This window comes from Mytilus californianus, unplaced genomic scaffold (assembly GCF_021869535.1).
Source record: "Mytilus californianus isolate M0D057914Y unplaced genomic scaffold, xbMytCali1.0.p SCAF_4, whole genome shotgun sequence".
Lineage (NCBI taxonomy): Eukaryota > Metazoa > Mollusca > Bivalvia > Mytilida > Mytilidae > Mytilus > Mytilus californianus.
In genome coordinates, this window is record NW_026262690.1 from 63,240,423 (window position 1) to 63,264,443 (window position 24,021).

Genomic DNA, 24,021 nt, shown 5'->3' on the forward strand with positions numbered 1-24,021 from the left:
ATATTTAATTTATGTTGAAATGAAACACAGTTTAATTTTATCCATATAATTTTCTGTTCAAAGGGAAATAACCCAAACTGAATATAGTTCTCTAAAATTAGATATGATTTAATCACTACAAAATAGTTCTCTAAAATTAGAATATCTATTTTCAAATTGTAATCAAAGATATTATTTAACCACTAAAAAATAGTTCTCTAAAATTAGATATGATGTTACGCAATATATATCGATTTTCAAATTATAATCAAATATAATTAATAGTTCCAAATATTTTTTCTTTCATTTGCCACAAACTAATATAGATCTGCAACTTATCTATCAATGTCAACAACTTTATCTACACAATGTAATGTAATGAAATATATCCTTTAATAAAAATAGATTATTATCTAATTAAAGAAGTTCACTTCTTTAAAAAAAAAACATATATAGCATTCAAGACAAGACAAGACAATTTTATTCTTTAAAACCATTGTATACACATTGGTACAAAGAATGAAATAATAATACATAGTATACAAAATAAATTGTGCACATGACGAGATATGAATGTTACAATTACTATACAAGATCATTTAGTTATTATAATAGAAAAACAGATAGACAAAGGCTAACCAGGAAGACCTGCTAATGAATTTATAACCTTTATAAATTTACATATATTTTTTAACTTATTTCTATGTGTTGTTTGTAATAATTTACAAAATTTAATTACATTTACTCTGTTACAATAACAATTATCCAAAAACAGTTTTCTTGAGTCGTTCAGAAAATTAGTTTATACAGAATAACAAACAAACCTACCACAAAATTCTTCAAACAAGTTACTAAAGAAAAGAAAAAAAACCACCAAAATGTCATTTATCATTAATACAATATCTTTTAAAAATCTTTTAAAAAATGAGTTATTTCCCTAAGAACAGAAATAGAGTTATTATTAAGTATTTCATCAAAAATTTAATTCTTGGGAAAGGGCAATACTCAACAACGAGAAAAGCTAAAATCGTGAAAATTGAACTTGACCTCCATTTAGTCACAGAAAACAACATATCTAAATTTGATAAAATTTCGTCAAAGGGTTTTCATGTTAATGAACGGACACTGTTTGGCAGCCGCCCGCCCGACCAAACCGTACATCCCCAAATCAATAACCGATTTTTCCTTCGAAAATCCGGTTAAAAATTGAAAGAAGTTTAATGTATTGTTAATGTAAAACAACATTTATTAGATTAAAAGCTTGGACTTGTTGAAGATAACGTAACAAGCAATAGATGGAAATAAAGAAATCTTATTGGTGTTATAAAAAAAGAATAAAGGAGAAGTATGTTTCTGGCTTTCTGATACAAGGAATAACAATGAGTTCATCCTGGATTCTTCTAATAAACAACATAATAATAAAATAAGCCGGTTGCTAAACAACAGAGGAATCAATCAGAGAAGGTTTGAAGGGATGCAGTGCAAGAAAAACTTCCTTCAACTCTAGCATATTGATGTGCACTTCAGAAGAAATTTTGTTTGAGGCATCGGTGTACAGAGTTTGATTGGGAAAAAATTTAACTCCCTCGGGTTATTGACAACACCAATCAATTTCTCCCACTGTTTAAGAAAATGAGTTACCTCTGCCTTCCAAACCAGAATTGAAGAAATAAGAGTAGGACTTTATACCTATATTAGTGCTGTCAATAACGTACATAGGAGCAAGGATCTAGGTACCAGGACCAGGTTTCTTAGGACTACCAGAGGGGTTAGAGCTGCTTACTAATGAGGTCCTGTCTCTTCTTAAAATTTGAAGAAGATAAGGCAACTGATCTCTGGCCATTATTAATTTGAACATCAACTTTTGACAGGAGAATGTAAGCTAAATCACTCTTGAGCCTTTGCCAAAAGCAACCCAAAGATTTTGTCAGTGTGAGAGGATTCCAATAAGGAGTCCCTTAAGGATTCCACGAACCGTAGAGTTATCTTAAATCTCAGTCCCCTTAGAATTGGTACAGTTGGCAAGAGAAACCAATATTACAAGTTGCGTAGCACCTAAGGCCTTGTTCGTCTGAAGTAAAAACTTTTTTATTCAGCTGCAACTACACACTCCTGACCATTCAGTAAATCAAAGTACCTGTGAGCATTGAAGGGTAAAGATCGCTTTAATTTTGAATCTGCACTTAAAAATTTAAACACTGAATTGTTTAAGTAATGGTACACATTTAGGCAAATTCTATATTTAGAATTGGAGTCTCTTCCTTTGTTCACAATTATGCATTTGTAGTTGAACCTATTTTTACACTTCAGAGGAGATTCTCATTCTTAGCCCAAACTGATTCAGAGAGCCTAAGACATTCGATAGGCTTAGAGTCCAACAGAGAACTATCACGGTTAGACCAATCATCCTGAAGTCTTTCGTTTTAAAATTATAAGAAATTAAGGAGACACTAGTTTACAGATGTTAAAATCTCGCTAATCGATTAGGAACAGGCATATCAAGGTAACAATAAACAAGAGTGCACACGCTGAAATGTCTCGCCTTCTTTACTAATCATTGATATTATGATGATAGTCCTAAATATAAAGCTTTATTACAACTGTCACATAGACTTAACATTAACTAAGAAAACTAAACATTGACCAATGAACCATGAAAATGAGGTCAAGGTCAGATGAACCATGCCAGGCAGGCATGTACAGCTAACAATTCTTCCATACAACAAATATAGTTGACCTATTGCTTATAGTTTAAGAAAAACAGACCAAAACACGAAAACTTAACACTGAGCAATGAACTGTGAAAATGAGGTCAAGATCAAATGAAACCTGCGCGACTGACATGTAGATCATAAAATATTTTCATACACCAAATATAGTTGACCTATTGCATATAGTATAAGAAAAAAAGACCAAAACTCAAAATCTTAACTTTGACCACTGAACCATGAAAATGAGGTCAAGTTCAAATGACATCTGCCAGCTAGACATGTACACCTTACAATCATTCCATACACCAAATATAGTAGACCTATTGCATACAGTATAAGAAAAACAGACCAAAACACAAAAACTTAACTATAACCACTGAACCATGAAAATGAGGTCAAGGTCAGATGACACCTGCCAGTTGGACATGTACACCTTACAGTCCTTCCATACACCGAATATACTTGACCTATTGCTTATAGTATCTGAGATATGGACTTGACCACCAAAACTTAACCTTGTTCACTGATCCATGAAATGAGGTCGAGGTCAAGTGAAAACTGTCTGACGGGCATGAGGACCTTGCAAGGTACGCACATACCAAATATAGTTATCCTACTACTTATAATAAGAGAGAATTTAACATTACAAAAAATGTTAACTTTTTTTTCAAGTAGTCACTGAACCATGAAATGAGGTCAAGGACATTGGACATGTGACTGACGGAAACTTCGTAACATGAGGCATCCATATACAAAGTTTGAAGCATCCAGGTCTTCCACCTTCTAAAATATAAAGCTTTTAAGAAGTTAGCTAACGCCGCCGCCGCCGCCGGATCACTATCCCTATGTCGAGCTTTCTGCGACAAAAGTCGCAGGCTCGACAAAAACGGTAATTGCATGAACTCCAAAAGGAGCGAGACCCAGTGCTTCGACAGGGTAATAGTCTCCTGCTATGCATGTATCACCCGCCATGCGAATTCACGTTCAGTTAAAAGAGAGGCGAAAGATACCAAAGGGATATTCAAACTCATAAGTCGATAACAAAGTGACAACGCCATGGAGAATAACGAAAAACGACAAAAAGACCAACAACAGCATACAGAACACTACATAGAAAACTAAAGACCAACACGAACCCAATGAAAAACTTGGGTGATCTCAGATGCACCGGAAGGATAAGAAGATCCAGCTCCACATGTGTCACCCTTCGTGTTGCTCGTGTATGTACAAACCCAGTGATAAGTGTAATTCGGTAGGTCACGTTCGAGGATAAGAGGACGGGATTGTGGCTACGACAACTGAAACATATCCGTCGTCATCTGTGAAACATATATTTTATAACGGTCAGTCACCCAAGGTGTCCGTAAAAGTTTCGAAGGAATGATTTTAACTTCACTTGGTTTTGTGTACTGTTGTTTGTCTTTTGATCTTTTTATGTCATGGCGTTGTCATTTTATTTTCGACTTTGAATGTCCCTTTGGTATGTTTCGTCTCTCTTTTTGTAAGCAGCTATACCATCTATCAAGGAAATCATAATAGATAATGCAAGCTCTGGAATATCGTTTCAACAAGGAGATATATACTCCATATGTAGCTGGAATATTGCTACATAGAAATGGAAAGTGCACAATTGGTCCGAGGACACAGTTATCGTCCTTTGATTTTCGTTGTCTGCAAATATAGTCCCTAGTGTGGACAGTGTATAACTTGCAATTTTTTTTCATACTTTCCAAATTTATTTATTTATATTTTATGCATGAAATATTAAGTAAGGGGATGAAATTACATGTAAAAAAAATTGGGTGCTGAATCCTTATGTTAAGTAGTGATTTGGTCCAGTTAAAAAAGGTCATATGTCTGAAGCTGTCAAACTGAATTTTAGACCCCCTTTACATACAATTGTCAATATTTTGAGTTGGAGCAGATAGACTTTTCTATAATCTGAAAATACACTGTAAAAATCTTTTTGAGATAGAGCAGGTGCGATTTTCTTAATATGAATTTATTGTCTTAAAGAAATGCACTACGGAATAGCTGTGTTCTCGGGCCAATTGGGAAGCTGAAATCATCTCTTTTGCTGCAAAGTTTTGTTCAATTACAATGTCACAATCGGTAAAATTACAGATCAGGCGACTGTTCTTGTATCTAAAGATCTTAGACCACAAAACAAGTCACTACTGAGTTGAGACACGGACACAGCGTATTGGTCGACCAGTTGGTTATGGTAACTGTAAATCTTATGTTGTCTATTTCATTCGTACTTCCCGATAACTCTGTTTTACCAAGTTTTGAGTAAGGAAACTCATTATAGATACCAGTATCAAAATTGTGTACGTTAGACGCACCTTATTCTACAAAAGACGCGTCTATGACGATTGAATAAAAAAAATCAAAAACGGTTGAATCAAGTACGAAGTTGTAAAGCATTGAGGACCTTGGATTCCGAAAGGTTTAGCCCAAAACAGCACACTCCTGTGAATAAAGTCCATATAGAGTGAACATGCACAAAAGGACAGCATTTATTGAGATATGTAAAGCCATATGATGGAGCAGAGTGTATGTTACTGCTGAGAAATGTAAAATTGACAATTAGAAAGTTGAAATCATGACTTTAGTCATAGTTTCTAGTTTGAAGTTGATATTATTCTCCGATATTGAAACAAATAGACAAGATATGAAGCAGACCTTGTATTTTCGTATTATCCTCAATTTCAAGTTCACAGGGATAGATGAGATGTAAGCACTCATTGAAATATGGGTAATTGAGCAACAGAAACCCAGATATTTGTTAGTGGCTTTGTCTCCAACCAAAATATTACTGATGACATCATTAATGATTTGCAGAGCATTTATCACGTGATTAGCATCAGGAACAAATTTTGGTATTTATATAAAATTATGGCGAACAGAATCTGTGGGTGGACAAACTCTGGGTAAAAGTGTAATGTGGGCGAACCAACCGATATCTCTATTACCTTGGTCGATACAACTGCTGGGCTGTTATTTCACAACGAGTAGTATTCAAAAAGAAGTCTGTGATTAGCCATGGACATGATTTATAACATGGATTTCGTTCATAAACTTATAATTTTGTTTTGAGCGTCCCTGCTGACATGGCTGACAGTAAATCCAGAAAAGCCTTTCTGACACACAAAATTTATATACAGTATTAATCTTATTTTTAAGACTGAGAAAACATATGGCAAACAAATTTCCACAAAAAATAAATAGTAATAAGAATACTAATTGCACAAAAAAAACGATAAAAAGAAAACCAAAAATAAAGAACTTCAAGGTAAATTCAATAAATTGCTTCGCTGAGCGCAGCTGGATACGACAGCAGAGGTCCAACCCTGAACAGTAGGGGCAAAAATGGACACAATATTCGCGCTTGATACAGGTCAGAATTTGGATTGTAATTAAATATTTGACACATAATAGGTTTCTGACACAGAATAACTTAGGATTGGTTATTTGATTTGAATTTATATTCAATTTTTTGCTTTTGTGCAATACACTATGCTGTTGTGAATTAACCCCCCCCCCCCCCCCCCCCCTCAAAAAAAAAAAATACCCCCTTTTTTTTTGCTTTTGTGCAATACACTATGCTGAACCACCCCCCCCCCCCCCCCCCCTTTTTTTATTGGCAAAAAAAAATATTTGAAGAAATTTTCTTCTTTTTAATTTCTGAAATCTGAAACGAGAAATAAATGTCCCCCCTCACAATTTCTTTTTTACCCCCCCCCCCCAAAAAAAAATTCTTTCCCTCAAGATATGGTTATAATCTCAATTCAAATTTCCAATGGAGTTTGCAACCATAATTACCCATTTAAATACATCATAAAAGTCTTAAAATAGAAAATGACATACATAATAATGGCTAAAATTAATATTCCTTAATCAGCATTTTTAAATAGTAACTTCTAAAAATAAATTGACAGCTTATTACCTCAAGACAATACAACATTTCTTTATACATAATTTAAAAGCAGTGTAAGGGAGGTAATCCAAACATAACATTGTACTTTTTTTGATTGTCCATTAACCAGGAAACCCTTGTTTTTCCCCTTATTCCTAAACGGTTTGAGCCATAACCCCCCAAAGCCAATCCTAACCATCCCTTTGTTGTATGGAAACTTGTGGCATAATTTCAGAGAGATCCATACACCGTTCCACAAGTTATTGTCTGGAAACTAGAAAAATGCTTATTTTGGCCCCTAATTCCTAAACTGTTAGGACTATAACCCCCAAAATCAATCTCAACCTTCCTTTTGTGGTTATAAACCTTGTGTTTAAATTTCACTACTTACTAAAGTTATTGCCCGGATACCAAATGTCTTCGGACGACGCTGTGATACCAATATACTATCGCAAAATTTTTTGCGGTCGTATAAAAAGGGGTCCATAAAAACTGACAAAAACAAATGTTTCAACTTTATCACCCAACAGAACAAATGGAAAATAACTGTTATCTTCCTGACCTGGCATTTGCATTTTCCAAAGAAAATGTTGGGAAAACAATAAGCAATACAAGCAACATACAAAGTCCATGGACATACACTGGATACTGTCGAAGCTAGCAAATATGTATGCATAACCATTAGCAACAACTTAACATGTTCTTCACATATTATTTCAGTGGCAAAGGAAATAAGACATCAGGATTTATCTTCTGAAACCTTAAAGACTGCAATAAACCAATAGTCCGCAGCATATACATCCATGATCAGTGGAATAGGCATCCACAGTTTAGGATCCACAAACCATTATAATATCAAGTCAATAGAGAGTACATAAAAGAACAAATTTATTTCACAATTACACAGAACAAAACATTCGGCTTCCTCAAAAATGTGGTAAATTCATTAAAAAGGGAAAATCTCAAAAGAAATATTGCTCGATATTTAAGATCCAGCATGATCTAACCGATATCAGTCACCAATACTCAACTTCTAATTACAGCTGGACCAAATTATAACTGCTTCTACAAAGGACCATCAGAAATTGGAACCAACATTCACCATCAGTAACAACAGCCATCACAGTTGAGGGATACACAGCTGCCTTGAAGCCATGTCCTAAAATGAACTAGCTGCATGACCCGACACTGCATGAAATTTCCACGCAGAACCACTTACATTCAAATTGAATTTGGTCCCATACAAGGACGAAAGAGTTTGAGTTTGAGTTGAAGTGAAAGTTTGAATTTGATGATTCGCCTCCAGCCAATTAAAGTAACACTCATTAAAACCTATTTAACTGCATTTTGATTGCTCAAGTTTTTGCAAATAAAAAAGCAAATAAGTAAATTTTCATAATGCTTGTTTTTTAATAGTAGTGTTGGGCATAAAGTAGTTAACATAGATGAAATTTATAGAATAATTTCTCCATTAAGTCTTTAATCAGTTCAAACCAAACTTGATTTAACTGATCACCAGGTCATACATTCGAAGTGTAGTAAAAATGGAATGGGTGATTCTCGGCAAGTGATCCAGGTTCTTTGGAGGCATATTTACTATTAGTAACCATATTAACAACGATGATGATAAATGGCTGTTTAATGTCCAGCGGCAAGTTAAATGAATATTCAAGAATATTAATATAAATGCGATATGAATATGAACCCTGCTTTGGACTAGACCTACACTCTTGAATCAGAATTTTAACGTTTTTGTTTACATGGTAACAGTCCGCAGGGAATACATGTCACAATACTCTGACACGATTTTCTGAGCAGCAAATACCAGTTATTCAAGTCTTTGGTTTGACCTAGCAGGAGATCTAACCTTTGACATCCCAAACTTGAGGCAAACATTCTACCACGATGGCTTCATATGACTTTTTAAAGTACAGGTTTAAAGAAACCAGCATTGCTTATTTGACTTTCTTTGCATATAAAACTAAAAATCAAAGTTTGCCATACAGCATTATAATGCTGGCTGATAATTTCGATGTTCAATATAACATTACCTTGTAATGCAGAGACATATCTGATGGACGAGATACCCAGAATTGACAATGTTCCAAAAATATAACCATCACAAAATAACTATTTCAGCAATACAAAGTAACTGAACCCAGCAGGATCAAAAGACAACAATGTGGAGGAAGCAATGTTTATAAAATAATGATGAATACCAACTGCTGTCATTTAATGGCCTAGCCCTTCACGACCAAACTTCTTTCTTTTTCAATAATCCACTCTTTTCATGTTGAACCAAATATATTGTTACAGCTTATTAAGCCATCCCTGGATTTCAAGTGTTCGGGTATGAATATTCCTGATGAACTTGAATCCAGAAAAGTGCTTCTGTCACACAGAAATTATAAAGGGTTTATTTCATTTTCTACAAATCAAATGAACCATGATGACAATAGAGAACCACAAGAACCACAAGGTGTGATGAAATGGATTCATGCCTTGAATGAAAATAACACTTTATAAATTTCATTCCATTGAAGCCCTTTTCAAGATTCGCCTTCCTCAGCAACACTCAAACATAAACATTTTAATGTCAGGGATGTAGAAATATGTAGAAGTGTTAGGAACTAAATGACCTAAAAGCATAGCCTGATTTGTCTACTGTCAACTTTGTCTGAAGGAGTTGGAATCTTAGTTTCTAAATAATTTCATTATTTATCATAGGACACCATTAAAGAAGTATGTTATAAATAACATCAGTGCAAAAGAAGTGACTTCTGAGCTAATGATTACTGGGTACATCAAGGACTAACAGTCAACTTTAAACCATCCAATTAATAAATATTAAGTTTTGATGATTTTTTTCACCTTTGTTAATGAAAAACAGAACTCTAAGATGCTCATAGATAAACAAAGGTATTGGATCTAACTGTTCACATCAACAATCCGAGTGCCTTCATTTATGAGCCCTACAGAAGAGTATCATGTATGGTTTGGATTTGTGGAATATTACTAATTGCTGAAAAAATTTGTAAGGATTCCGCGGAACCCAGTGTCTCGCCTACTTTTTCTGTTAATCGCAGGCTCAACAAAAATGAGGAAGTAAATCAATAAAAATATTCCTCTTGATACTATCTTTTGATTGTAAGAAGCTTCTGTCCAAGTTTGGTAAAAATCCAGGATAGTTTATGAATCTAATAAATATTTAAAAACTTTAACTGCAGACTGAATGTAATGTTAACTGGAAGAAAGCAAAATTTCCTTCTAGATACTAGCATTTGATCATAAACAAGCTTCTGTCCAAGTTTGGTACAAATCCAAAATAGTATAAGAAAGTTATTAAAATTTTAAAAACTTTAACCACAGAGTGAATGTGTTGTTTCCTGGCAGAAAATCTAAGTCCATTTAAAAGTAAAATAAGGAAAAAATGGATTTATTTTTTTACAAAATTTACTTCAGGATACTATCTTATGATCATAAACAAGCTTCTGTCTAAGTTTGGTACAAACCCAGGATAGTTTAAGAAAGTTATTAAAATTTTAAAAACTTTAACCACAGAGTGAATGTAATATTTCCCGGCAGAAAAACTAAGTCCATTTATAAGTAAAATACGGAAAAAATGGAATTTTATTTTTACAAAATTTACTTCTGGATACTCTCTTATGATCATAAACAAGCTTCTGTCCAAGTTTGGTAGAAATCCAGGATAGTTTATGAAAGTTATTAAAATTTCAAAAACTTTGACCACAGAGTGAATATTTGTGGACACCGCTGAAGACGACGGAATGTAGGATAGCTATGTCTCGCTTTTTCGACTAAAGTCGAAGGCTCGACAAAAATCCCAGAAACCCATTTGTTAAAGCATGAAGCACAATAAAAACAACAGAACAGATGATACAGCTGAAGTAAAAGAAGACGAGTTGTTTATATTTTTAAAAGACAATGGTGAAAACAGACAATAAAATGGTCCCATAATAACTGTTTGCAGAAAACTATAGATATGGAAATTTTCATGCAAGGATTATTTTCGCATTTTTAGTGTTCACGTAAAATGAACAAAAAAATCCCTGTGCAAATAGTTTGTATAAAGGAGATACTTAGTGTATTGATGTGCAAATGAAACCTCTGCATGAAAAGTTTACGAATTGAAATGGCAAAAATATAACAACCCGTAAAAATATCCACGTTTACAGTAACAATATGTACAAAATTATAATCTTTCATAATCAAGCACAAGCACTTCGTCAATTTTGAATAGTAGAATATATTCATTGACACAAACACTAACATATTATATTTAATACTTTAATATTTTATGATCAAAAACATACATATATTAGCTGCGGTTTACTTTCTGAACCAAAATGTTTATGATTGTAATGTAGTTGTTGTGGAACAACTATCTCAGTTATTATATAGGGTAAAGACATTTCATCTAATCATTCACAAGCTTGTTGCTTTAATAAGGAGAAATGATCATTGAAAAACTTAAACAAGTGTATAAACAACCATACGGTTGTTTCAAGTCACATCTATTCTAAAAAATATCCAAGTTGTATGCTTCCCATCCTTTGAATGTATGAAAGGCATCTGTGTTACACTGTTGAGCACAAGAAAAAAATAGACATGATTCCTTTAGATCAATCAATAAAAATCCCCAGAATAATAAATCACAGACTAATCTTTTGATGTAATAATTGATTTAGGTATTTATAGAGCTAAACATATTGTCTGGTCTGATGTCAATACAAACCTTTCTTGTGAAAACATTATTTCATGCAGGAATACAGGATCAGTCAATGACATAGCAAACACACATGTAATTCTAAAAAAAATCCAGTCAAGAAATGACTTGCAACAATTGTATTAAAAAAATTACCAATCCTTAAGATATAAATCAAAACTTAGACATTTATCAATTTTCTCTTACTGAATATAATGTCACTTATAATAGGCCACACGTTTTTAATTAAAAAAAAAGGTTTTCCTGACGAAGTACAAACTCTATAAATAACCATTTTCTAAGATGCATAGATCCTAAACCATACATATACATATTTGGCACATCATATACATGATGACATAAAATATCAAAGCCAAGTAACTGAAAGTTTGATATACCAGTTGTGTTTTAGCTCTAAAAAAGTAACATGGCATTAAATTTACAGTTATTTACTACTGCTTCAATACTTATCTATTATTAGCACTATAAATAGTATTACCCAGATTGTGATATCTAGTTGACTAGATCTGTCAATCTAATATAGTGTCTTTGTCTAATGTGACATTTTCTACATACTAAATCTTATCACTAAACTTAGGATAAAGGAAGACAGGATAATTAAGAACAGCAATATTAACTATAAAGGATCTTTGGTACATAAATAAAGCACACTTCCAGTATATATATTATAACATGATTGTATCTATTTTGACATATCCTGATCAAAATCAATTTCTGGATTAATCGATAAATCTGTAACTTTTCTGTTGGACATGTATAACATTACGTTTTGTAAATATATTATGCCCTTCATTTGATGTCTTAAATGATTTTCATTAAAACCTACTTCTAATCATATTCATGTATCAGCTAATATAAACTGTTGAAATAAAATAAAATAAAAATATGTCTAACCTCATTACAGCAAAATTGACCAAAATGTATCTGTTCTGTAATGTGAAGGTATGTGTAGTTAATAAGACTCAAATGTACTTCTAAGAATAGGCTTATTTCCTTTTACAGAATCTAAAGATTTGTGGTTAATCAATTATAAAATTAATAAAAATAACATTTCAGCCATTAAAGTACCGTATGCAAATATTTTTAAAAGTCAAAGTACCAGAAGAGATGCACTAATGCTTGTAAAAGAGAGAACACTAAATTAAATTGTAAGGGGTTGGTTTTTATCTTACCTAACCATAAACATAAACACTTAGTTTTGTATTTTGGAGAATTTTATTAAAAAAAACAAGTATGATTGCCTATTGTAAACTATAAACCAACTGTCCTTGAACTTGTTATTGTTTAACTGTAATAAAGAAACATTTGCTTTTTTTTTACCTGGCAAGATCTGACTACAAAACTGATGATAACTCATCAAAGCGGAATTTAAGTTTCAGTCAATTCAAATATATTAAGGAATATTTTTGACGTATTTTGTAATTACCGAAACTCCAGTTCAAGGATTGTCGATCATTTAATTTTGTGTCAGTGAAAAATGGTTCTATGATAGCAAAAAGGTTGAAGAAAATACACAATTTGATCAGAAACAAAATTTACTTTCCTTATACTTATGTATATTCTATAATGACTTCCATTTTTCTTACAAATTATTTATCTACCTTATATTTAAATATGTTCCTTTCTTAATCTGCAAATTTGCCATAAAACTTTTTTCTCAACTTCTTATAAAATGCTGAAAGACGGCAATGGTCATCATTATGTTGGAACATAAGATTATCCTTTCAAAATCATGAAGAATACACAACATACTGTTTCAACATTCTTACTAAAGTCTGCTCAGTTTTTGAGGTATAATTCTTTTTCATTTATTTTGCGACAGAATCCTTTCTTCTCTAATAAAAAAAGTAAAATAAGAAGAAAAGACCATGTAAATGTGATACATGCATAAATATATAAATTTGAGTAATGAATCAATATATGTTAATTGATATTATGAATTTCTCTAAAATTTCATTGTTAATATATATCTTGTATTTTCTTTTGAGTAAACATATTATTATTTTTATAATTGGAAAAAACAACCTTTACCAAACCCTGCAATATCCTTTGTATTGGTTTGTTTCCAACAATAAATGAAAAACATAATTTAGCTTCATCAGCATCATTTTAAGTAACTAAAGTATATGCTAACATACTACACATTTTCTATGAGAGTAAATCTGAGGTTAACAATAAGTATCAACAGGAATAATCATTCATTACATAGATATTAAAAATTGGTTATATATCCTTATAACAGATTGTAGATAAATCATTAGTTTTTTTTTCCATAAAGTATTAATCTTTGAATAGTGTGGAGTAAGACAGAAATGATTAACTGCAATTTAATATATCAAGATATATATACCCTTGGTTTATAATTATGACATTTGTTTACCAGTATTTTGATTCAGTTATAATCTGGATTTAGCAGGTGTTTTATTGCACAAGGTCCATCAAGCAAATAAGTTTTCTGTTGTAAAACCTTTTAATGTTGGCAATTTGATAAGATTTCAGGTTGTTATCTTTTTTTTTAATGAAGGGTTGTTTTCATTATTGGGATGACTTCTCTCCTAGAATATTTCAGTTTTCAATGTAAATGCAAGGGTGTTTACTGTTCCATTATCCATGCATTTTGGTATAGACAAAACAAACTGAACCATGACCCCTGTATGATAATTTGAACTGTATGACCAGGTGTCATAGCCGATTGTTTCATTCTTTATAGAGAGACTATGAATAAAGTAATTGGTGGAGACATATATCTAGCCTACTGATCAATGACAAAATTTAGGATACATATGCCTTTAAAACAACTGAGCTCTATTTAAAACTGAGTTACATTGAATAAATTTGCTGATTACAATTCATTTATAAGAGGTAGATAATATAATTTCAAGTTAGATGGTTCACAAGCATTAATCCAACTGAAAATCTAATATATGCTTGTAATATATATATAAGTGGTTTATATAAAGGTGAGAAAGGATATTGTTGATGTGAAATGAGTATCTATAAGGAGTCTAAATACAAATGAATTGAAAATAAATGCATAAAATAATCAATGAATCATAACTTAATCTCTGATATGCTTATTAAACATAATTGTTAACTGAAATGAAAATAAGTGATGAGTTGCAATACACTTTTTTTATAATTGAAATAAATAAATAAGTCACATATTTGAAACTATACATAAAACATGTTAGTATGAATTCGTGACATTGTTTTATCACATAAATAGGCCATGGGACTGGGAACATAATTCTTACTTACATTTACTTTTGCTCTTCTGTTCTTCCCTTCATAGAAGGATAGAAAGAAAATAGAATAAAAGTAACTACTTTTTGTTTTAGATGTGAAGAAGGATGAGATGAACATTTAAGGGGTTACTTTGGTCCATAATATGGATAAGAGAAATTCCTTTTAGTTTTCATTGCTAATGGGTCAGAAAATAAAGAAAATTATTAATTTCAGTGAATTTCATAACAACAAACATTACATTCACTTTTTAAGTATTTTGTAAACAGCAAACAACTATTCTGTTTTCAATTGTAAATACCATGATACTTGTCAAATACAATCTTCACTGGAATATATCTATATGGTCAAATTAAAAAAAAATATTAATTTTGTTCCCTAATTATTGCTTTACATATTTGGACCAAAAACCAAGCGTACCCCTCTCATTTGTTTTTGTTGATTTATACTTTTGTATGGACGGATAAATAAATATGAACCCCCTCAAAAGATTTGTGTCTGCTAGCATAATTTATATTGCCTACAATATTAACTGAAATATAACGAATGAAAGAAAAACTTGAATAGCACTAACTGTGTATCACTCATAGATTTACTGTATTAAACATAAATACAGATTCTGCAAATTGTTTTAAAAATCTAATTTGTTAAATGTCTTTTGTACACTACACAAAAACTTCTTAAATACAAAATCTTTTTTTTTACAAATTCTCATGAATATTTACTCTCTCCAGACATACATTTATCCTTGTGTTCCAAGCTTACAAATGAACACAGCACGATTATGTTCCCTGGGCACGAAGAGTTAAGGCCAGGGCCTTTACTTTTGCATTGAATGGTAAATAGCTATATCCTAAGCCCTATTTTCCGGGTCATACAAATACTTTAGCTAATGCATCTGCTCCAGCACTGGCTATGTAAGGCTTTGACGGGTGGAAAGCAACATCAAATATTGATTCGTCAAATTTTTTCCTATGTGCAGTTATTTCTTGTACACAAGTGTTACTGTCCAAATTCCATAACCTAATAGAGCAATCATGACCTGTAAAAAAACAGAACCATAATATAAAACTCAATTTCATTTTGGCCTAACAATAATAAATGCTTTTCAAAAATTTGCAAGACTTACTCAAAAACGAATGCTTAACTTTATGATTAATATGTTGTTATCTTAAATTAAGGTGTATTTTGAAATGATGGGTTTTCAGTTGCCTTCATCAAGAGACAACTTCATGTATGTAGATAAAACAGTTTGTAAAGAAAGTTGAATAGATAATAAGGTAAACCTCATTCAATGGTTCATTTTTAAGTCAACAATTACAATTATAATAGCCAAAACAAAAATTTAAAAATATATATAACTAAATATTGAGTAAATTTTTCAGACACTTTGGTCAAAACTAACACGTTGTTGTCAGATATGTTAACACATTTCTCCATTTAATAATCCACAAAGTCCCAAACTCGACAAAAATAACAGAATCATAAAAATTGAAAGGAAGCTGGTCTTTAAGACCATTACTTAGAATGGATTGGGCAAGGCAAACTTGATAAACATACTAATAAGTAAACAAATACAGTATTTGCAATACTCTTGAAAAACTCAGCTTTCAATAGATAAATAATTACGGTCATATCAACAAATACTTACTTCCAGACAATAGATATAGTCCATTTGGATCAATTGCTAAACTCGTAACAGCATCTAAATGTGCCACCATTGAATGGATTAATTTACCTGTAACAATAAATAGTATGCTTTCAATCTTTTTCTGTAGAGGGATTTAAGTTGATACTTTTTAGAAACTTATTACATGAGTAGCTGGAAGAAAAACATCTGTACAGCTTATTTTTTTCAATTGAGGAAAATTATTATACTTACCAAAAACAGTCAATTCTTATTCTAATCAGCTGGAAAGTCATTCTTACTTAGCAAATGGACTTAAAGCTTCTTAAAATCATTACAACATTTCTACATAAAACGATAAACTTGTAACAAGTAAAACTGTGAGCTACTGTTCACTAATTATACCCCTGCTTTAAAAATTCAGTGAACAAGAAGAACTTATTTTTAGTACCCTAGAAAAATGCGACAAAAATTTCATACATGGCAATTATGTGTTACAATATACATAGTATTTGGTAAACAGGAAGTTGGGAATCGATGAATCTAAATCTGCATTGCACAGTATATATAAATAAGAAGATGTGGTATGAGTGCCAATGAGACAACTATCAATCAAAGTCACAATGTGTAAAAAGTGAACAATTATAGGTCAAAGTACGGCCTTCAACACGGAGCCTTGGCTCACACCGAACAGCAAGCTATAAAGGGCGCCAAAAAGACTAGTGTAAAACAATTCAAACAGGAAAACCAACGGTCTAATCTATATAAAAAACGAGAAACGAGATAGAGCATGTTCAAAAGAAAGCTATAACAAATTTCAGGAAGCTCCAATGTGGCGGAATTTATAGGACATATGGACATACTGACAGACAGAGGTAAAACAGTATACCCCTCCTTAGGAGCAGGAGAATAAAAATATACATAACTTATAGTATTTAACAGTCAAGTTACATTTGATTAAATAACATATAAAAGACACCTATGCCAATAATTGAAAACTTATCTTCTACAATAAACATTACCTGTGTTATTGTCAAAAAACCTAATGTGTCTGTCTTCATGTGCTGTAATAGTGACTGGACGTGTTGGATGTGTTATTATTCTATTTATTTGATTACTATTATTAGCATCTGAAAAAGTAGACATATAAACTTAAATTTCACCATTTTAAGTAACATAAGAAAAGCATTCTAATTATGTACAATATTATATTGATACTTCAAATATCAAAGTAAATGTTTTGTCCTTAGAAGATGCCTCCCCTAGTCCCCACCCCTAGTTTTGGAAATTATAACCTGGTCTGACAAGAGAAAGACTATGAATTCTTATTCAATATTAACAAAACTGTACAAGAGTGTTTTTATTATTCAAAGTTGCTTTTAGGTTCAGTGTAAACAAGATATACAAATAGCTAACTCATTATACACTTGCTCAATGTTTTGACTTTTTTTGCAGAGATGTATGTTTTTGGCAAATAATAAGTAGAATATGGGGAAAAAAATAAAACATTTTGGAGACATCACAAGAAAATTTAATTGCAGCAAGATTTATTTATGGATTAAGTCCTTTTAATTGATTGTCAATTTTATTATCTTTTTTCTTTGTTACAGTAAGGTTAAATCAGTTTTATTTTTCTTGTTAGATATAAATGGAATTCACAACAGTAAGATTTTGAAGTGAACGGTTTGGCTGGTGGTCAGTTGTTTTAAGAAACACTTAATAGTGAAGATAGATTATGAATCCCAGTATCATATCTGCTAATATTAATCATTATTGTGACTAATATATTTTGTTGATGGAGATCCTGAAAAAATTAATCAAAATCACTCAATAAGAGAAAAAGAAATGAAAATCTCTCATATGTGTATTCACAGCTGTGGAAACACTACTTACCTATATTGATTTTAGTTTCTAAACAGAGTATTTGTTTTGCAGTTTCTAAATCATAAATGTAAGTATTAGAAGATGTGTAAGAAGCTACCATTTGGCTAGGATCACAACGCACAAAATCTACTGATGTTGGTACACCATCATCTGATAAAAAAAAATAATAAAGAATCAATACTGTATAATCATACTTTTGCCATATTTACTACTTTCGTACATGTTTGAGCAGAATTCATATGCTACATCTGATCTAGTGTGTACTTCATGCATACAAGTTTAGATGATGCATGCAATCTTTATTAGCTATTTCAATACAGCAAAAAACTGGTCAAATAGATTTTATGAGTCCTCATTTTTTTTACCTGTCCCATGATTTGATTGGCCAGTCATAACTACTGTTATAATTTCATCAGGAAGTGAACAAAGGTGATATTGATTTCACAGACCAGCTTTTAAGCAGCTTTAAAACTTAATTTCATGGTGTGCTTTTTAAAAAAAAATTTACACCCAAATATATAAAGACTGTGAATAAAATAAACAATGCAAATTATGTATATCAACATTTATCCAACAAATTATTATGAAATTGACTATATTTAGTGACAATTACCAGTATCTGCTGTAAATGAATTCAGTAATGGAGATTTGGCTCCTGGACTCCATAACTTCACTGTTCCGTCAGAAGAATTGGACAGTAGTTGTGTTTTAGATGAGTGTATTGATAAACCCCATACTGCATCTGTATGACCAACTAAAGTTTCTTGTAAAACACTTGGATCTGGAAGAAGTTATAAAGAAATTTATCAGTAGTTGTTTAATAAAAACATTATTCAAGTCTTATTGCTGAATACATTTTTCAGCATATTCATGTCTGTAGTCATGACTCCATCATTTATACATTTCATGGAATTCAGGTTCATTTCATGAGTGAATGAACTGTAAAAGACGAAACTGTTATTGAAATGTACAGATTCAAAATTAGATTTTGAAACAGGAATTTTTCCTCTTTTATTTTATAAACATGATAGGGTTAATTTTGCCCTAAAAAGTATCTTCTCCTCAGGAAACTTAGGTGCTGTGAGTGCTTCTCATAAAATACTACCATCCTCCTCACATACAAGAATAACAAACATGTCTATGACTTGAAGGAGGAAAGTTTCAATAAATCTTAATACAGGGTCTAGCACGGGTTTCTGGTACAAATTGGTACCTCATCCCCAAACAGGTCAAGCAATGGCAAAGTTAATGATTCATTAGGGATAAAACTAAAAATAATAATGTAAAAGAAAATGTAGGAGATGCACAATGGCATTATATGGTTAAGATTCTGAGAGTTTTATTAAATACTGATTATGGGTTTTGGAGAAGCTGATACAAATGTGTATTGTAGTGTCAGGATATTAAAAAGTCCATGCAAACTCAGAAAATTATTGGGACAAAGAGATGAAATAAGAGGTGAAAAGTACATCTTCTGTGAAAATTAACTAATTCTGTCAAGAGGTCCAGGAGCAGCTGCAATACATAAGTGGGGTAGACTGTCTCACCTATCACTTTATACTGTTGACCTCAATAACTGAAAAGAAAGTACACACCACTTAATAACACCATTACTGTAATATCATGTGACTTACCAAATGAATCATATGGATCTATGTTTGAATTTGGTATATTCCAACATTTTATTGTAGAATCTATTCCACCACTGTAACATTGTTCCCCTGTAGCATTAATGGCTAAACATAATACTGGCCCTATATGTGCCCTAAATGTATATACAGGTTCAACGTCTAATGATGCAGCTCTGAAAAACAATATAACATTATATACTGTTATGCCAATAATTAACATGTGTTTTTCTTAAATATGCAATGCATTATATAATGTCATGTCAATATCTAGTCTGTTCTAAAATACACACCATTTTTATGACATAACTACAGTGATTTTTCTGAAATATCTTATTCATTGGTTCCTCTCATATGCTTCCTTTTTAAAAGGTAGATAGGCTGTCTTCCGCAATCACTGATTGTCAATTAGCAGAAAACAATCGGTCTAGATCTTTAATGAAATATACAAATTTTGTGGCAGGAATACAGATTATAATACTTTTCACCTTAATGAAAAAAGAATGTGTTTTAACTGTTTTTACAAATATAGAATTTTTGTTCTTGCTCAATTTTTTGCCTTATAATATGCCCTGTGTAAAAGTTATTGATACTTACTTACATACCTTTACACCATATCTCCTGATTTATCTATTGATAGCTGTCCTAGTTACTATTAGGAAACATGTAACTACTAACTCAATAGACTGGAAGAGATTATGATGACTGTGTTGATGTCAATACTGTGTACATGAAAAACTAGATTTAAACTTACTTTTTTGCAGGGACTGTTTTCTGTAAATTCCATAATTTTAATGTATGGTCTTCAGAAGCTGTTAATAAAACAGGTTCAACAGGATGGAAGGCCAGGGCTCGAACACCATCAAAATGGCTGAAAATAAAATTCAACAATATATGTTTCAAGTAAAAAATCACGTGACTTTTGCCAATTCTTATTTGCCAGCAATCTAAAAAATTATGAATTAATTTAACAGAGACTATCAAAGATCTAAACCAGACTCATTTTTTAATGAAAGTAAATAAATGGGGAATGTGTCCATGGGACACAGATGATGCCCCCGCTTGCATATCATATAAAGTTATAAAGGGACATAACTAAAGAACAGTAAAAGTGACTACCCAAATTTGTACTTGATCTGAGTTTTGTGCTAATAAATATTGTGTATAAGTTGCATAACATTTGGTTGAGGCAAACTTAAGTTGGAGGATGGAAACGAAAAATTCAGCAATTTTTCCCTTTGAAAAGGGGCATAACTCTAGAACAGTAAAGTGACACCACCAAAATTCAAACTTGATCTGTAGTTTGTAGTAATAAGCATTGTGTATAAGTCTCATAACATTTGGTTGAGGCAAACTAAAGTTAGAGAACGGAAACCCACTTTGGGATGTACGGACGGACGTACAAGGGTAAAACTTAATGCCCCTCCGCTACGGTGGGGGCATAAAAATGAAGTTATCCCTTTTCTTTTTGAGTTTACACTCAAATTTTTTGCCCATTGTCTTTTTCAAATATCTATTATTACTGCATATTTTAATAGTTACCTCTATGTTCATTCATTGGAATTGCAAATATTTCATGCCTAAGCAAAAATAATTTTTTATAAAAACAAGTAGTTTTATCTTACCTTCGTAACGTGTACTTGGCATTCCAAGTTTTCCTGAAAGGTTCTTTTGGTGACAAATTCTACAACACAAAATAATCATAAAACAAAATGTTTAGATCTTTATCATTTAAGATTCAAGGATATAAAAGTTAAATCTCATTTGATGTAATATTTTTTTAAAACAACACCAATTTATAAGCATACGCTGTATAAGTATAGTAAAATCTTAAATACCACATGTGTGAAGATTTTCTCTCTCTCTCTCTCTCATCATTTCATTTTTTCAATTCACAATTTTTGCAGATTGTTAGTTTTAAAGCTACCTTTTTTTTTAGAAATCTTTCCAAAATTAAAGGCTTCACTAACAATAATAAATATATCTGTTTGTCTTCATCCAACTTATCGTTGGCATCAGTTCTTTATTTTTTCAATTAAAGCATAACAAGAATATATGTTTATAGGACACCATTCCTCCCTCATTTTAATAAATTTCCGTGCTCAATTTACCTAAAACTCTTGGTCAAAACCTTTACTTGGTATATATTTTTTAAAATGTTCTTATCATAAGGAAATTAATATTAAGTTTCAATTTGATGTGACCACACATTCATAGTAAACAACCTTTAACCAAAACTTTAACCTGATACCTGGTCGTATGGACAGACAAACTAAGGGATGGATGCACAGACTGCAAAACATAATGCTCCCTACTATTGTAGAAACTCTGAAAGGGCATTATAATAAGTCTTAAATCTTTTTCTTGGGCAAGTCAGACCATGGCAATCAAAATTTATTTCACTTTTAGTCAAAATTGAATCTGTCAAGATTCATTTCTTCCAAGATTTAGTTGTATTCTATCAATTTCTGGTAAGGATATTCGATAGGATAGCTATAAGTTTTTTTTCTCTCTGAAAAACAGTTAAAACACATGCTATATACAAATCTTACATCATAATTATTATTAACAGGGTCAAATTCATCCTGAGGAGTTATTCCAGCTAATTCCCCCAGTTCTAATGCTTCCAGAGCATCTTCCTCAGCATTCATTATTTGTCGCTGATTACTAGACGATGAAAATGGCATGGATCCACCACCCTGAACGCCTACAAATAAAACACATTATGATTAAATCTACATTCTTTGATAGTAATTATGATGAAAACAACAACTACATACATTGTACCTTGTCTTCATATTTCAATGGCTCTTACCACCTACAACAGGAAATCTCAACATTTCATCTGGAGGTGTGGCAAACTCATAAAGTTCTTAACATAACATCATATTCATAAATGGGTCAATTTGTAATTAAAGAACATTAGAGGAAGTCATATCTTTATACAATTAAGTTTAATAAGATGCATCACAATTGTAGACTTTGAATTGTTAATAAATTGCTTCGCCGAGCGCAGCTGGATACGACTGCAGAGGTCCAACCCTGAACAGTTGGGGCAAAAATGGACACAATATTCGCGCTTGATACAGGTCTGAATTTGGATTGTAATTCAACATTTTACACATTATAGGTTTCTGACACAGAATAACTGTAGTCAAAGAACTTAGAATTGGTTATATGATTTGAATTTATATTCAATTTTTTGCTTTCGTGAAATACTCTATGCTGTTGCGCATTGACCTCCCCCTCCCCCCCCTTTTAAAAAAAAAAAAATATTTGAAATTTTCTTTTTGATTTCTGAAATCTTGAGGAAAAGTTGTCCCCCCCAATTTTTTTTACCCTCCCCCCCCCTTTTTCCAAAAAAAAAAATTCTTTCCCTCAAGACATGGTCATAATCGCAATTCAAATTTCCAATGGAGTTTGCAACCATAATAACCCATTTAAATACATCATAAAAGTCTTAAAATAGAAAATGACATACATAATCATAGCTAATATTAATTTACCTTAATCAGCATTTTTAAAATTATTAAAATAGTAACTTCTAACAAGAGTGGACACGCTGAAATGTCTCGCCTTCTTTACTAACCATTGATATTATGTTGATAGTCCTAAATGAAAGCTTTACTACAACTATTACATAAACTTAACATGATCAAAGAAAATGAAGTCAAGGTCATATAAACCAAACAAGAAATACATGTACACCTTACAATCATTCAATACACTAAATATAGTTGACCTATTGCTTATAGTTTCTAAGAAACAGACTTAACCAAGAAAACTAAACATTGACCAATGAATCGTGAAAATGAGGTCAAAGTCAGATGAACCATGCCAAGCAGACATGAACAGCTTACAATCCTTCCATACAACAAATATAGCTGACCTATTGCTTATAGTTTAAGAAAAACAGACTGAAACACATAAACTTAACACTGAGCAATTAACTGTGAAAATGAGGTCAAGGTCAAATAAAACCTGCGAGACTGACTTGTACATCATAGAATATTTCCATACACCAAATATAGTTGACTCATTGCATAATAGTATAAGAAAAAAGACCAAAACTCAAAAACTTAACTTTGACCACTGAACCATGAAAATGAGGTCAAAGTCAGATGACACCTGGCAGTTGGACATGTACACCTTACAATCATTCCATACACCAAATATAGTAGACCTATTGGATAAAGTATAAGAAAAACGGACCAAAACACAAAAACTTAACTATAACCACTGAACCATGAAAATGAGGTCAAGGTCAGATGACACCTGCCAGT

General features: G+C 31.8%; 1 protein-coding gene across 3 annotated transcripts in view; it reads right to left on the reverse strand.

Moving 5' to 3' along the window:
* Positions 1 to 10,784: 10,784 nt before the first annotated feature.
* The window catches only part of LOC127698603 (striatin-3-like), a 55,708-nt gene continuing 42,471 nt past the window's right edge, over positions 10,785 to 24,021 (reverse strand). For all 3 annotated transcript variants that reach the window (XM_052202144.1, XM_052202143.1, XM_052202142.1), the window contains 9 exons: positions 22,291 to 22,445; positions 21,364 to 21,422; positions 20,493 to 20,609; positions 19,745 to 19,914; positions 18,724 to 18,891; positions 18,120 to 18,260; positions 17,249 to 17,356; positions 16,251 to 16,337; positions 10,785 to 15,641 (listed from right to left, as the gene is read on the reverse strand). In XM_052202144.1, coding sequence (XP_052058104.1) covers positions 15,472 to 15,641; positions 16,251 to 16,337; positions 17,249 to 17,356; positions 18,120 to 18,260; positions 18,724 to 18,891; positions 19,745 to 19,914; positions 20,493 to 20,609; positions 21,364 to 21,422; positions 22,291 to 22,445 — 1,175 coding nt within the window. In that variant the 3' untranslated portion in view covers positions 10,785 to 15,471. The remainder of the gene's footprint in view (positions 15,642 to 16,250; positions 16,338 to 17,248; positions 17,357 to 18,119; positions 18,261 to 18,723; positions 18,892 to 19,744; positions 19,915 to 20,492; positions 20,610 to 21,363; positions 21,423 to 22,290; positions 22,446 to 24,021) is intronic.